Source organism: Balaenoptera musculus, chromosome 2, assembly GCF_009873245.2.
Source record: "Balaenoptera musculus isolate JJ_BM4_2016_0621 chromosome 2, mBalMus1.pri.v3, whole genome shotgun sequence".
Classification (NCBI taxonomy): Eukaryota; Metazoa; Chordata; class Mammalia; order Artiodactyla; family Balaenopteridae; genus Balaenoptera; species Balaenoptera musculus.
In genome coordinates, this window is record NC_045786.1 from 161,885,394 (window position 1) to 161,902,848 (window position 17,455).

The 17,455-nt window shown below is 37.6% G+C and overlaps 1 protein-coding gene across 19 annotated transcripts in view; it reads right to left on the minus strand.

The window, feature by feature from the left end:
• EFCAB11 (EF-hand calcium binding domain 11) overlaps positions 1–17,455 on the minus strand; it is a 180,261-nt gene that overhangs the window by 105,696 nt on the left and 57,110 nt on the right. Inside the window, exon 6 of one of the 19 annotated variants that reach the window (XM_036841343.1) lies at positions 15,094–15,467. The exons of the other annotated variants lie outside the window; for them this stretch is intronic. Coding sequence (XP_036697238.1) covers positions 15,356–15,467 — 112 coding nt within the window. The 3' untranslated portion in view covers positions 15,094–15,355. Of the gene's footprint in view, positions 1–15,093; positions 15,468–17,455 lie in introns of those variants that run through there. 19 annotated transcript variants of the gene reach the window in all.

Here is a 17,455-nt window from a genome sequence, read left to right on the forward strand (position 1 = left end):
GGTTTTGATAAGAAGAAAAATTATAAGATTCACTAAAAAAGAGGGGGAACAGGATCTCGGCAACGTGGTCTCCCTCCTGCCTACAGGCCAGAGCTTGCCCACCTATCCCTACTACGTAACTTCCTATCGCCACAACCCTGTGGCATTCTGATATCCATCAGGTAAAAACATTCTGTATGTTCACATGACAGGGTTAGAATTAATGGATGAGATGACAAGGCTGTCACACTGCTAAAAGCATGAGCTGTAGAATCCACAAACAGACTGCATTCTGTCTGGGAGAACATGAAGTTACTGCACTTCTCTCTAAGCCCTGCTTCAATAAACAAAATGGGGGTGATAATAACAGCCACCCTGGGGTTGCTGAAAAGAGTAAATGAAACAAAGTATGAAAAGCATTTAGTCTCCAGTAGGTGATAAAAATATTTAGCAGTAGTATGATGACAACCTAAGGGTGACCTCACAAAGAACCTAGTGTCTTAACTCTCAAGGTCAGCTAGAGAAGGGTTGGAGAGCTCCCAGAGGTCTTGTGTGGGGTTGTCAGCAAGGAGCTGCAGTCATTCTTGGGGGACACAGAAGGACAAAATTCTCCTTAGAGTTTCGCCACCTGAGAAAGGCTTGAAGGGCCCTTGCTTTTCTCTTGTCCTCTCTCTCTCTCTCTCTCTCTCAACTAGATAGAAGACAGAGTTAGGAAAGGAAAAAAGACTTCTCCATTCCCCTTGGACAGAGAAGTTGGTAGAGTACATATAATATTTCCCCAAATTTCCCAAATGCATGGGGAATGCCCTCTTAGTACTATAAATATACGAAGTGTTTACAGTCTGTTTTTAGGAATAATGAAAAAGAACAGTATCTAGAATTAGACATCAAGCTAAAAATAATTCTTAATTGGTCTTAGCTTAGGCAAATACGAGAGCACTTAATTTGCAAAAATTTCATGATGTATCCACTCTCCAAGAAAGGTCAAACACTGAACCTCTCCAGTATTTCTCACACAAAGGTATAAAGATGTACCATTTTCCTGTTGCATGTGGTAGGGCTCTCAAGGGAAGACATTATCCTCTACTCTACCAAAATCCATATAAAAATCTAACAGATGCTATGTCATTCATAGCAATCCAATAATTTTAATTATAAACTAAATTTCCCTAAGCTGGTTGTAAAAATTTATTATGTAATAGTTGATACACACAAAAGAATGAATATATGTTAACAAATAGCTACATTATGAAGCTTGATAATAAAACCAAAACCTGTGAGCCCAACCCTAACTTAAGAACTAGAAAATTTCCAATATTAGTGTAGCTACCTGCACGCTCCTTCCCGATCTCAGCCCCGTGCCTTACCTGCAGAAGTAATCGCTTTCTTAAACTTTGAATTTATCATTCCCTTGCTTTTCAAAATATTTTTTTGCAAAGATGGATCTTCAAGTGTGTATTATTTAGTTTGGCTAAACGCTGCAAAAACTTGGAGACCTTTATCTCCAAATGGATCTGAAGTTGGCGCCACAGAGCCTAGGATGTCTCAGCTGTTGCCATTCTTCCTTAATAGGCATTACGTGCCCTGCCCCTCATCTCCCAAGAGAGTCAACAGAAGTTCTAAGGATTCTCTCGGTTTGTGCCCACAGCAGTCACAAAATTTCCTTCATTCTCAGAATAGGTGTCTGTCTACACAGCTGCTGTCTGAAATGGGGAGAACTTTCTACCCACCCAATATGAATCTGTGTAGTAGTCGTAACTAGTTTGTATGGAGTGGACTTGAGGCTGCCTGCCATATTGGTGGGGAAGTCCTCCTGCCTGGAGGAGAGGTAGCACAACCCAGACATCTCTGGACAGCTATCTGTGAATCTACTGCAACCACATCCCTGACAGCTCTTCATCAACAAGTACCAAAGCAGAGGACCCTACGGCCCGGTTGACCATATAATTTGGACAACATATTCCCTACTAATTCCCCCGGACTTCCTTCATCTCCTGTTAAGAACCATGATTTCCTCATCATTCTTCCAGAAAGCCCCGTCACTGTCAGCATCCCATCCTTGTTGATAAAACTGTTAACAACTGTGAAGGGCCTGAGAATTCAGCCTCCTTGCAAGCTACCACGGTAGCTCGCCACAGTTTCACGGATGCTGGCAGAAGATCCAGGTCTACTGGTTCAGAGACAAAGGACTTCATTACTCATGGCACAGAGAACAGCACGAGCATCACACATTTGCATCAGCTTCCTGTACCCCCAGATTCTACGGGGTGGTGTGGATGGGCTCAGATAGATGCCTGTGCACACAGAGGGCTGCATCACAGAAGAGGGACCTTGAGCTTAAGGAGCCCAGCATGCCTGCCTTTTGTCCTGGAAGGAGACACTAACTCCATCTTCCAAGGATGTTCACTATACAAATATCCTTGAAAAGAGACTGTGGAACAAAAAGCAGTCAGTGCCTTACTCATAAGATGTGTAGAAACAAGAGAGATCCATAGAGTTCCCATAGTCAACCATTATCTGTTACACTTCAATTAAAATTATTATTTAAAACGTTTTTAGTGGTATGATTGTTTTAAATTCTATCTTGAACCCAGAAGTGACAATCATATTTACAGAGCCTCGTGGAGAAATGTGTGACGATGTGCAGGAAAGGGTCCCCCAAAAGATACTTGTTTATTACAGTTGACAAATATGTGCTTTACAGGTTCAGGACTTCAGAGGCTTTGAGGAAATCTTTCTGACTCCGTTTGTTTTTTTTTTTTTTCTCTACTAAGCAAGAACAATAATTTTCCTCTGTAATATTAGCTTAGAATTTAATTAATAATTCTAAAAGACATAAAGATCTGCTGTGAGATAGAACTATAAAAATATTGAAAGTTCTAGCCACGGTCTGCATGGCCAGCAAGCTTCCTTGATATGATGTAAGCTCATCTTTACAGTGAAGCCCCTACTTTACATTATCCTACAATTTGCACCTTTTCTTCCCAAATCTGCCAGTTTTCTCATGTTACTGATGTACTGACCTCTTCTTTATATTACCCTGTAATTTATGCCTTTTCTTTAAGTCCATCACATTCCCTGCATTACTAACAGACTGACCTCCCCTTTATATTATCCTGCAATTTACACCTTTTCCTTCTGACTCCATCAGATTTCCTAATGTCACTACTAATGTACTGACAGCTCACAATTTGTACAGCATTTCTTGCAATTTGTACTCATTTTTCAGAAAAGCTGGAGGAAAGCTGCCTTGTTACTGTGTGTCTAGGGCTGAAGACCAGAGACTGCTGAGCGTGCGTGCTTCACTACAGGCCTGTGGACAGGGCTCCTGACTTAGGAAGGCGATGTTAGGAAGTGATGAAAGATGATGAGCTGGGTCCTCAGTTGTTGACTAAGTATCAGTAGGTGATGAAAAGGAAGATGTACATTTTATTTTATATTTTTAAATTTATTTATTTTATTTATTTATTTTTGGCTGTGTTGGGTCTTTGTTGCTGCGCGCGGGCTTTCTCTAGTTGCGGCGAGCGGGGGCTGCTCTTCGTTGTGGTGTGAGGGCTTCTCATTGCGGTGCGTGGGCTTCTCATTGCGGTGGCTTCTCTTGTTGCAGAGCACGGGCTCTAGGCGTGTGGGCTTCAGTAGTTGTGGCGCGCGGGCTCAGTAGTTGTGGCACATGGGCTTAGTTGCTCCGCAGCATGTGGGATCTTCCCAGACCAGGGCTCGAACCCGTGTCCCCTGTACTGGCAGGTGGATTCTTAACCACTGCGCCACCAGGGAAGCCCAGGAAGATATACATTTTATCATCTGTCCTTTAAGAAAGTTTCAGGGGCTCCATAGGATGAGAAAAGTCTATCACAACTAACTTAATTTACATTTAACACATTCTTTTTCACTGAGTTCAAACGAAAGAGAGGCTTTTTCACATGTTAACAAGTTCCCCTCAGTTTGTACTCTTGCTATTTGCCATATTTCCTCCTGGTCACTCTGAAGTAAGACTTCCTGCAGAATGTGCTACCTACATGGAGTCTGAAATAAATTAGAGTTGGTAAAACAAAGGGAGGTAGGGTTAAGGAAAAGAAAATTCCAGATACAGGACACCGCATGTGCGAAGGCACAGAGGTGCAGGTCCAAAACCTTTAGGGAACTTCAGCTATTTCAGAGTGGCTGGAGCACAGACTGAGCAGGAAGGTGCCTGGAGCAGATAATGAGGACGTGCCATTTGAAGGAATCCAGACAATCTATACAATCGGGAGCCACTGAAGAGTTTTAAGTGGGGAGAATAATGTGCTCATATTTGAAATCAGAATAATCTCTTGGATGGTGGAATGGAGGCCACGTTAGAATGGAGATGACACTGGAGGTAGGGAAACAGATCAGGAGAGTATACAACTAGCTAGTAAGGAGATGACAAGGGCATGTGTTATGGGCTGAATTGCGTCCCCCTAAAATTTCTATGCTGATGTCCTAGCTCCTAGTACTTCAGAATGTGATTCTATTTGGAGAGAGGGTCTTAAGAGACAGCCATTGGTCTCAGAAGAAACCAACCCTGCTGACACCTTGATCTCAGACTTCTAGCCCCAGAATTGTGGGACAATAAATTTCTGTTGTTTAAGCCATCCCATCTGTGGCATTTGTTATGGCAGACCATGACAGCCTGGATCAAGGATGGTGAGGAGGAAAAAACCTGAGACAGACTTGGGTGGTAGAATACACAAAATCTGGTGACCAGTTGGTATAAGTGGTCAAGAAAGAAGCTGATTTAGAGGATCCTGGTATGGGTAACTGGGTAGATGGCCATATCATGGACCAAGAAAAGTAATACAAGAAAAGAGAAAGATCAGCAGTTCTGAGGTAAAAGACAACATCAAGCATTAGAACATGTGCAGTTCAGTAGGATGTGAAGACATGGGTCTGGAATTCAGAAAACAGGACTGAGATCGAGGCAGGGAACTGGAAGTCCTCCACGTGGAAGTGGAGGCTGTGAATGAAGTCTCCCAGAGAAAGTATACTGGTGTAAAGGAGAATACTGGAAGGAGGATGCATCCAGTGAAGGAGATAGAAAGGGATGCATAGGTAGGACCGGACCCAGGAATGAGGATTGTCACAGACATCAGTGGAAAAGGGTGTTCAAAGAGGGAGTGGTCATCAGGGTTGAATGTTGAAAAGAGGTCAGAGACTTAAGGTTATCCATTGAATCTGACAATTAGGAGCTTATTGGTGAACTCAGCAAAATTATGCAGTAGAGCTGTCAGAGGTGAGAGCTGTGCTGCACTGAGTGGACAAGTAAAGAGATTGGGGGTAAACGAAAATGGCAAGCACAGATCACTCTTGCAAGAAGCTTGGCTAAGTTGCAGCTGGAGGTGATGCAGGGTTCAGGGTGGGTTTTATCATCATCATCAGTAGCGGTGGTGCTGGTAGTGGTGGAGGAGGAGGGACAGGCGGGAATAGTACTACTAAGCAGGTGGTCACATCCTAAGGTCAGAGGGTGCTGGGCCTGCCTCTTTGACATGTTATTTCTTCAAGATGAAATCAAACATCATCTTTACAATGAGTTGTTCTAACTCCCACTTGGGGTGGCTGATTTGGATTAGAGTAATTTGCTGTTCAAAGTATGGTCATGGGTGCGGGCAGCCCACTGGTGGAGAATCCCTCATAGATTTCTCTGCAAGGTGAGGTAGATTATATTCATTTGATATCATGAAGGGGTAAGTTGGGTCAGGGAAAAAATAAGAGGGGGACAGGAAATCAAGAAGGAGGTGAAGAGGAACTCTATCCCCTGGCAACACCTGTCATGGCCGAAGCTAGGTGAATTCGAGTCCCTCGCTATGCATTTACTCTCCCACCAGACTGCAAGTTCCCTGCCTGCAGCCATAAGTTACCTAGAGCACCCACACAGTGCCAGGCACCTAGAAGGAGCCCAATCAATTCGGAATGAGAGCTCTACCATGGCCCTACCATGTAGAGATCATGGCCCTGGAGCTGGGTCTTCATGCCCTGATGCCCAGTCCTGCTCACAAGGCAAGAAATGAGCCCAGTGAGCATCCACACGTGATGTCTACGTCCTCTCACAAGACTAGGACAGGTCAGGGAGGGATGTGTAACTGAGACGGTTAGAGACCACCTCTCCGGGTAGATCCCAAATTCTTTCTGAGTGAAATCAAGGTTACATCTAGGGAAATAGGGGAATAGAGGCCAAGAAGAGGGTTTTTAAAAGGCAGAATAAAGCAAACTGGATGGGGATAACATTTAACATAGGAAATCTGAAAACAATTCAGAACCAGGTGGCTATGAAATGTTTGTTAAGGGTTTAAGGTGCACCTTATCTTATTTCATTTATAATCAGGACACCTTTCCCCACAACTTAGCATCTCTAAAATTGTGGTTGCATCTTACAATAACTGGTATCTTAGCACTGTCATAGTTTAATGGGCAGAATTTTTTTTCATTAGTGGTACATGATATGAGGTGCCCTAGAATCAATGGTGTCTTAAACTTCATGATATGGTATTTTACTCTGTGAAAGGGTATGGCAGTTGTTTTGATCTGCTGCATTAATTGAAAGTACTCAGCTTTAGCAATGGGTAAACTCTAAGTACTATCTCAAAAAAAGAGTATCTCAAAAGGCACCCCTTCACATATTAAGTCACTGAGTAACTATTTTGAGAGCCCAACTGAGCACTTTAGTTGATCACTCCCAAAACAGTGAGCAGGAGGAACTCTAATTCACAGAAAGCTCTGTTATGCTGTATCGTGAGCAACAACATTCAGGACCCAAAACTCAGGAATAAAAAGAGTCTGATTATTACCATTTTCTGTTCAATTGGTTCTACATTTGTAATTAAGTCTGTGCCTTCTCTTCAACACTGTGGAATGTTGATCACTTACTACATGGGTCAGAGGAAAAAGACTTGAGACTATTTCAAAAGATAGGAGGAAAATTCTAGCTTGCAGATGGGACAGACTCTGAAGAATATTTTGAGACAGTAGTCTTTCACCAGATGAACCCTGTGGTAACTGTGGTATTACTTGGGGTTTGTAATGCTTTCAGTGTTTACAAGGTCAAATCTAAATTCGTATACTGGAAATGTGTTCTATGTTCACTGCTGAATACGGGCTGCATCAATTTATTTGCTTACTTTTAAATGCGTCTTCTGGCCTTTAGAAGCTATTAGTTACATAAAGGTAGTTTTGAACTTTACAAACATGTTGGATGCTACCTACTGTCTACATATTTTAAATAAGGTTAGATATGTACAAAGCAACAACCTATATCCAAAATAAGAAAATGAAAGATGGAAATCATTGCCAAACGCCTTCCTAAATCATATTTTAAAATAATCATTTTCACAGATTTGTTTTTATCATACTGAATTAAAATATACTTTCTTAAAATATTAAACCATATGAATATCTAAATCTATTTTCAATGTTTTATACAAAGAGTATGGAGAACATTTTTTAGAGCAATCAACAGGTCTACTTTGGGCAGTTATTTCATTTAACGATTATTACCACCCAGTGTCTGTTTTTTAATATTGACCTAAGAGACAATCTAAAAATGTGAATATTTATTTTAACCTTCTTTAAGATCTAAATTCACTTTTCATCTTGGCTTTTCTCATTTTCACCTTGTACCTGATTACTTTACAAGGCATATGTCTCTTTCTTCCTTTAATTGCTTTTTGTACCTCCTTCTTCATTTTTTACAAAATTGCTTGTTGTTAAGCAATGTGCATAACATTAGGATATACATTCATTATTCTAGAACGCTGTCTACTTGGTATTATTTTCCTCTATTCCTTTACCTCATTTGAATTGACCTAAACTGTACTGATTTCTTTTGACATTTCTTTCTGTCAAAACATGTTCCCCCATCTTCCTGTCCTTTGATCACTACTCAATAGCTATTGTATTCAATATTTAGCCCCATGCTTTTCTGTTCTCCATTGTTTTTGTTAAGCTCTGGTGGACAGGCTCATAGCATATGACTATTTTTCTTCTTAGTCTACTCTGCCTTACTGCTTTCTTTTGTATTTAAAGACATTAGAAAGACATTTCTTATGAAATTTAGGTCACTTCCTATTATTTTCCTTTTATCACTTTTGCTCTTCCAGATGTTGGTTTTTTCAGGACCATAGCACCTGTTCTGCGCTCTTCCTCATCTTACTGTAGTGTTTATAATACTGACTGTGGTATAATCCTATGAAACCACTTCACTTACCCAACTTAAATTTGTTCTATTTTTCAATGAGCTACAATGCATTTAATTTATTTAGCTATGGGAAGCTGCCCAAAACAAAAAGTTCCCCCAGAAAACCAAGAAACAAAACAAAAAACTAAGCACGTCAATTACTTACATATACCATAATTTTCTTTTCCATATATGTCTGAATAAATATTTTTGAAGAACACAAAGAGCACACTTTACCTTTACCAAACCAAGCTAACTTGTAGCCTAACTTGTACTGCTGGGCTCATATAGATTCTTGTTCCTATTATTATTCTTGAAAACAATGATTTCTAAGTAGAGTGTGGACGGGTTTATGACACAGGATCACCTGATATTCAGCTTGACTTACTCTGGTCATAACCTTATACGGTCTTGCTTTTCTAATTGTAAAAAGAAAAAAGTGATGATTCTTCGCCTATTAGAACACAGGGATGTAACAGAGTTACAGAATAAGTTTAAGCAAGATTCATTATGGATAAACTCTCTGGAACAAAGTTGTTCTATCAGAAATGTCAGAGATGTGTATGGGTACACATGTTAATATTAGTATATCCTCTTCACATCTGGCCTATTAATACTTTTCAAGTTCTATTTAACCTAAACTTTGCAAGTATACCCTTCTTAATATTTATTTGTATGACTCCTTTCTCTTGAATACTGGACTGCACAGTCAGGTGAAAGGGCTCAAATTAATTGATCTCATAGTCAAAGGTTCTTACCATATTTCAAATCGATCCTAAACTGAGAATTTGCTTCCATTTTTTTTTTCTTTTGAAGGTGGTTTATAATAAGTTGAAAAATAAGAGTGGAAACTAAATAATAAACCGGAAAAAAATGTTAATCACTTAAAACAAATGATAAAACCATGCCAGCTATGTCTGTCTATAAACTCTATGGCTTATTGAGAGGCAGCTCGTGTAGTTGTTAAGAGTATAGGCTTTGGAGTCAATCGGCTTGGTTCTCTTGACTATTTCATTAAAATGAAAGCTAATAAAACTTATGGAGCAGTAGAACATAGTGGCTAAGAAGGTAAGCCTGAAAATTTATAAGGAAATGCACTGAGTTAAGGACAGTCAAGATAATTTTGAAGAAATTACAAAGCTCTAGGACTTATACTACTAGATATCAAGACTTATTATAAAGCCATATAATTAAGAGAGTGTGGTATTGGCACAAGGATAGACAAATAGATCAAGGCAAAATAACAGAGATGGGAACATATGTATATGTATAACTGATTCACTTTGTTATAAAGCAGAAACTAACACGCCATTGTAAAGCAATTATACTCCAATAAAGATGTTAAAAAAAAAACAGAGAGTTGATATTACAGTCTCCCAAGTCTGAAGTCAGTCTAGAGGCAGAATTCCTTCCTCCTCAGGGAATCTCAGTCTGTTTTTTTTTTTTAATGGCCTTTAACTGATTAGATGAGGCCCACCCACATTAGGAAGAGTCCTCTGCTTTACTCAAAGTCTACTGATTTAAATGTTAATCACATCTTAAAAACATCTTCACAGCAACATCTAGACTGGTGTCTGATGAAAAACTGGATACCACAGCCTAGCCAGGGTCACACATAAAACTAACCATCACACTTGCATAGGCAAAGAATAAGATAAGACCAAAAAAAGCATGAATCACAAAAAATTGATAAATTGGACTTCATCAAAATAAAGAACTTCTGTCTTTAAAAGCAAATGTTAAGAAAATGAAAATGAAAGTCACAGACTGGGACCTGTATCTGGAATATACAGAAATCTCTTACAACTCAGTAGTTTAAAAAAAATAAAATAAAATATAAGCAAAAGATTTCAACATACCCTTCATTACAAAGGTGTGGATGGCGAACAGAACAGGAAACAATTGTTTAAGTCATTAGTCATTTGGGAAGTACAGATTAAAATCACAATGAGATACCACTATACACCTATTAGAAATGGGTAAAAACAAAAACAAAACAAAAAATTAATAATACCCAGTGCTAGTAACAATGGACAGCAAATGGCAGTCTCATATTCTGCTAGCGGGAATGCAAAACAGTACAGTCGATTCAGAAACAGTTTCCCAGTTTCTTTATAAAATTAAAACATACACCTACCATGTGGCTCAGAAATCACACTTATTAACTCAAAAGAAATGAGGATAAATATCCAAACAAAAACCTGAACACAAATGTTTATATAGCAGTGTCATGCATAATCACTCCAACTGGAAACAACCCAGTGTCCAGTAACTGGTGAACAGATAAACTGGTACATCTGTACAACAGAATGTGACTCAGCATTTAAAAGGAATTAACCCCTGATATGTGCAACGGCATGGATGAATTTCGTATGCATTATGTAAAGGGAAAGAAGCCTGAGACAAAAAATTACAAACTGTATGATTCCATCTACATGGCATTCTGGAAAAGGCAATAACATAGGGGCAAATAATAATAATCATCATCATCATCGTCAGTAGTGCCAGAGACTGGGAGTATAGGGAGGGAACTGAAAGGGATAGAAATATTTTATATGTCGATTATGGTGCTGGTTACACAACTGTATACATGTGTCAAAACCCATATGACTATGATACAACTATTAATGGACAATTCTACAGTCTGTAAACTATACCTTAATAAACCTGACTTTACAATATTGGCAGTGAAAGCCAAAAAGATGAAAAAAACATCACATTAGGATGAAACTTAGTGGGGGAAGAAAAACTGAAATACGAGTTCAAAAAGAAAGGATGTAAAATTTCAAATTGGTAAAGAACTTTTTCACATAATTTTAAATGCTTGTTCACACATTTTTGAAAGAAAAATAACGACTGTCAAATCACTGTGGTATGTAAGTTCCACCTGATACACTTAAGAGTGACATAACAGCTTTATTTTTAAATGTCAGTTTATAATACACTGGAAATTTTATGCTTTGCAACCATTAAACTTACTTTGAAAAGTTTTAGCTATCATTCTAAAAATGCACAAGGAAATGCATAGTGTTTAAGAATCCTTTTAGAGAAATACAAAGACTCCTGCTCTAGAAGATAGCTTCCCCCAAACTGCCACAGATGGTTTGCAGGTGAGGCAAGATACTGAGCTCCAAAGTCTCTTGGGCAGGCAGGCTGTTTGCCTTGAGCTAAAAGCAACTTGTCTGTTTACCTAATGTGCTTTTATAAATACTCTCATTGTCTCTGAATGCAATAAGGTGAAAGAGATTGTAAGACACTGTCCTAGAGAAATTCTTGTACATGAGTACAGATGGAAAGATACAAGAAAACCTACTGCACAGTTAACTGAAATACTGAATAACTGAACAACTTAAATGTCCATCCACAAGCAAATGGATAAATAAAATGCAGAATTACCTTTCAGTGAGATTTTACGTAGCAGTGACAATGAATGAGCTACAAGAGCTCTATGTATCATTATGATGAACCTCAAAAACTGAATGTTGAGTGAAAAAAATCAAGGTCATGATTACATACAGTACGACACCATGTACAAAACATCTGAAAACATGCAAAACAAGATAACAGATTGTTTGTGAATAAATATCTATGCAGTCATACTAAAACATGCACAAGATTGATAAATACCAAAATATAGATCATATGGTTCTCTCCAGAGAGAAAGGGTAAGAAATCAGGGAAGGATGCATAGGGGTTTTCAACTCTTTGTGTAATATTTTATTTCTTAAAAAATCTGAAATAAATATGGCAAATGTTAAGACTGAAGAAAGCTAAGTAGCTGAAATGCAAGTGTTACATTATATTACTATCTAAGCTGTTCTGTGTTTAAAATATTTCCAATGGACACACAAAAAAATGAAGTATGTATTTGGTATCCTAAAATTTGGCAGGAGTTCTGGTTTATTGTAGATGTCGTGATTTATAACAGATACAAAATCTTCAGAGTCTGAAGAATCAGAAAACTTGATCAAGCCTAGAGATTAAATATACACGTTATTAACTTTTTAGTTAGCTAATTACTGGAAACTAAACCCAAGGCCAGTCTGGACATCCTCCTCAAGTTCTAAGAAACTTAAAGAAAATCTGATGCACTTGAATTGGTAAAGATCGAATATTATATCTAACATAAATCACTTACTTTTCTGTAGTCTTTAATAAATGAATTCACTGATTCATCCGACAAGAACTGAATGACCATGTGCTCTGTGCTAACTTGAATATCCAGAGGAATCAAGACAGAACAGACGCATCGCTGCTCTCATGGAACTTTATAGTCAAGTGTAAGAAACAGACCGTAAGCAAGCAAAGAAAAAAGATCGTCTCAGAGATTGGTTAAGTGCCATAAATGATATAAAACTGGGTAGTAGAGATTTATTGTTAGGGGGAAGGAGGGATAAGGTGAAGCCACTTTGGATACAATAGGCCTCTCTGATGATGCAATGTTTAAACAGGGAACCATAGTGCAAAGACCCAGAATAGAAGGTAGCAAATGTCTTGAACAACCAGATGCGTGGGACCGCATAAGCATAACAAAATAGACGTAAGCTTTACCAAGCCTATAGAAATACAAGGACATTTATCCTCAGGTAGTAGTTTAAAAGTTTTACAATTTTTTAAAAACAGTTAAAACTAGAAATACCTTGTTTCCTATCCAGGAGCACTTTAAGTATCACACCTCAGTCATCTAGCTTGACTTCTTATCTGGTATTTCAGTAAAAATAGTACTTTGGTATTACACTGAAATAAAATAACACTGAGAATAAAATAACAAGGAATCCTCAAGGTACTTTCTGAATGACACCAGTAAAAATCAACCTTTTTCTAACATACGTACCAACCATTTAGAAAAGACAACAGACTGTAAATATATTCTTGGTAACAGATGTTATGGAATAAAGCAAGCAAGCTAATGCAGGGATCAAAAAAGCAGGTGACTATGAACAGTAAAATAATATTACAGTAAGACATTAAACATCTGTATCATATTTCAGCACATGTGTTAATACTCAAAACTTTTCTTGAAGCTATAATGTATTTTCTTGGGAATGGATATAGTGAACAGTGGATCTCTTCACTTCAATCAGAAAAAAATAATCTAAAGTAGACTTACAGAGAGGCAAGCTCTATCAGCTATATTAGTTATCAGCTATATCCCAGATGGCCATCTAGGGGTATTTAAAGACTATTACCTACGTCATTGTCTAATATACTGAGGTAGACAATGTGGTTAACACAATGAGAATTACAAGGAAGGAAATAAAACAGAAAATGCTGTCCTGTCTTTGTTCATAAACCATGATGCAGTGACACTTTCCCTGTTTGCAGTTCTAATTGCTACATCTCAGAAGATGCCAAAAGGAGGTATAGAAAGAATAGTGGAACTAAAATTAGTGGTCAAGAACCAGACAAGCCTTCTGTAGGAAGATGGAAAAACAAAAACAAAAAGAATTCAGATCCTCTAATCCAGAAACACAAAGGCTGAGGAAAGCCTATGAGATCAGGAAAGGTTTGCATATGATAATTAGAATGATTTTCCAAATCTGAAAATTAAGAGCCATGAAACAACACTGAAGATTAAAAGAGGTCATATGGAGACAATTTCTTTGAATCATAGCTGTATGGAAATGTATAAAACATCTTATCCATGAGGAGGAACAAAATGAAAATAATTTTTAAAAATCAATAAAGTGTTTTTGATAAATCATGGATTCTGAAGCCTGCGTTTGAATCCTGACTTTCTACTTATTAGCTGTGCAACATTGGACAAGTTTCTTAACCTCTCTGTGTCTCAGTTCCTCATCTAAGAAATGGTCGTTGTGAGGATGAAATGAATAAAGAACAGTGTTTGACACATAGTAAATGCTTTAAAAACTTTAGTCATGACTCCATGTGCAGAAAAGAGTTAACATAGCTGTCCTGACGGCCATACTGCTTACAAGGATGGCCCTTGGCTGGCCTCCCACCAACATTAAGTCATAAGAGTGGATCACTGTGCTGAAAACTCTTTGTGCAACAATATGGTTTATGCTGAACCCCTGCTTTCCTTCTGGGAGTCTGGAATTTAGGTACATGCCAGGCAGAGAATGCCTACGTGATCATCCCACAATAAAAATTCTGGGTGCTGACTCTCTAATGAGCTTCCTTGGGTGGCAACATTTCACACATGATGTCACAACTTTTAAGCACATCCTGTGTGACTTCACTGAGAGCAGACCCTCGGAAGCTTGCACCTGGTTTCCCCTAGACTGAGCCCCGTGTGCCTTTCCCTTTGCTAATTTTGCTTCATATCCTTTCACTGTAACAAATCGCAGCTGAAAGTACAGTTACATGCTGAGTCCTTCCAGCAAATCATCAAAGCTGGTGGTGGTCCTGGGGCCCCATCAACACACTCAGACATAGATTATTATTAGCAATTATTTTACACTAGGTATAAGTATAGTAAAAAACGCATTTTAATAAATCTGGAAGTCAAGTTCAAGAAAAGAGACTTTTATATATAACACCTTGATGAAAATAGAAAACATTGTATTGTTTCTTTTCATAAATAATGGATGAAAAAATCAAGTTGAGATTCAATGGCATGTTCATTCAATTATACCGCTATTTCCTGATAATATGCTTTCATGTCACGTGAAAATAAATATTTAGCTGTTACACCTTTCTAAATGACATTCAAGACAAGAACAATAAGTGGTCAGAAATACTTGGGTACATCCTTCAAATAGCAATAGAAGATACAGCATAACTAAAGTGCCAGAATCACTAAACTGTAGGAATGTATCACTAATTTTACATATTTTCATCATCTCTTACAAGTAAGCGGTTAGTCTTCCCCAAAACTTAATAAATCCAATGCTCTGCCCAATAAATCTAATGTTCTGTTTAAAAAATCAATATCTGGAAAAGAGAATTTAGAAAGAAAAGCCTGAGAGAAAAGTATTTAATAATTCATGTGAATTTCTATTTTCGGATAGTCAGACCAATTCCCCCACTGAAAAAAACAAAAATGGTAAATAAGATACTAGAACAAAACTACCTCAAAGGCACTGAGTTAAAAAGATAGTGGGGACAGGCCATATTCTTGAGGTAGCTTGAATCCAAAGAGGTTAGTGGAAACTCAGCATCCCAAGGCCACTTTTGCCTTGGGGTGTCGGTCCATATCTGAACTTGAGCTTTGGTTTCGTGGCTTCATGGGAAAAGAGACCAGGAGTCAAGATCCAGGGCTTGCCCAACATGGATCATCTCATAGGATAACTTTCCCACGTTAAGCTGATACCCAAAGGGTAAGATGGAAGTTGCCTTGAGCAAAGAAGTAAACGAAAAATAAAAGAAAAAATGATAAGCTATCTCTGAAAGGTTATGGCTATTGATTGCCCTCATGTAGACTGGTACCCTGAATCTGAGCAAACCTTGAGTGGGTACAAAAATTTCAACCTGTGAACTTGTTCTAACATGGTCTTGTACTGATAGTACACACACACACACACACACAAATATCTTAAGTAAAATATTAGCAAACTGAATCCAACTGTGTATAAAAAAAAATAGCATGACCAAATTGTGTTTACATTTACATACACACACACACACAAATACACACATATATATAAGCCATTCAGCACATTAACAGATTAAAGTAAAAAACCAATATCATCTCCTCGATAGAGAAAAAGTATGTAATAAAATTTAATGCCCATTCTTGACAGAAACTCTTGTGCTAGACTAGGGAGGAACTTCTTTAATCTGACACAGGATATAATTATAAAACATCTATAGCTATGATCAAAGTAAGTGATAAAATGTTGAAGTCTTTCTCCCTGAGTCTGGGAACAAGATATTACCAACACTGGAAGTACTAGCCAGTGTAGTTAAGTCCAGAAAAAGAAATTAAAGGCATAGGATTGGAAAGGAAGAAAGAAGATGTTACTATTTTCTACTGGTATCATAATCTTCTTAGAAACACCTTTAAAAATCTACAGATAAATTTAACAAGGTTACTAGATATAAGATTGATATACAAAAATAAATTACATTTCTATTTAATTGTTTCTGTAAGTAATTAAAAAACAATTTTCAAAAGCTACCATTTTAATACCAACAAAACTATAAAATACCATATTATAAACTCCAAAATTGCTAAGAGACTAAATCTTAATTGTTTTCACCACAAAAAAGAAATGATCATTATGTTACCTGAGAGAGGTGTTAGCTAACACTAAGGCAGTGATCATATTGCAATATATAAATGTATCAAATCAACACATTGTACAACTTATACAACATTATATGTCAATTATACCTTAATAAAAAACTATAAAATATGTAGGAATAAATCCAACACAAAAAGAGAAAAACCTATTTGCAATATAGAGTAGTGATTAAAAGCACAAACTCTATACCCAGGCAACTTGGTTTAGAAACCTGCCTCTGCCATTTACTAGTTGTAGGATCTTGGGCAAGTCAATTAACCTCTAGGTGCCTCAGTTTCCTGTGTGAAATATCCCATATTACTAGGACTACCTCATACGGTTGTTAGGAAGACTGAATACAAAGTAACAGAATGAGGCCTGGCACACAGGAAACCGTTAGGAGTGCTTCAGAAAGTGACAACCGTAATCATTATGATGATGATACTGGTAGTGTGATGGTGTAGAAAATTATAAAAATTTTCTGAAAGGCTTTAAAGAATACTTAATTAAATGGAAAATATACCATAATCATGGATAGGTAGGCAATATCATTAAGATGTCAATTCTCCAGAAAATCTGCAGACTCAATGCAATGTTAATTAAAATGTGAACAGGGTTTTTGCCTCTCAATAAGCCAGTTCTGGAATTTAAAACAAAAGGCTCGACATAACCAATACACTGTTGCAGAAGAGAAGTAAAGAGGGAGAGTAGCCCTACAGATATTAAGATTTTATAAGGACAATGTGGTATTGGTGCAGGGATAGGTTAAGTCACCAAAGAAACAGAATAGAAAATTCATAAACAAAGGCAGAATGGCAGAGCTGTAGAGAAAAGAGGGCAGTCAATAAAAAGAGCTGAAAATATTGGTTATCCATATGGAAAAAAAGTGAAATTAGGTTCCCACACACTCTATGCCATACTAAAAAATCAACTCTAGAAGAATTAAGGACTTAATTTACAAGAGCAAAACTTTAAAAATTATGAAGAAAATACGAGTATTTCTCTGACCTTGAGATAAGAAGGGGTTTCTTAAATAAGACACAATCACTCTACTACAAAAAAATTTATAAATTCAAACAAATTAAATTTGATTTATATT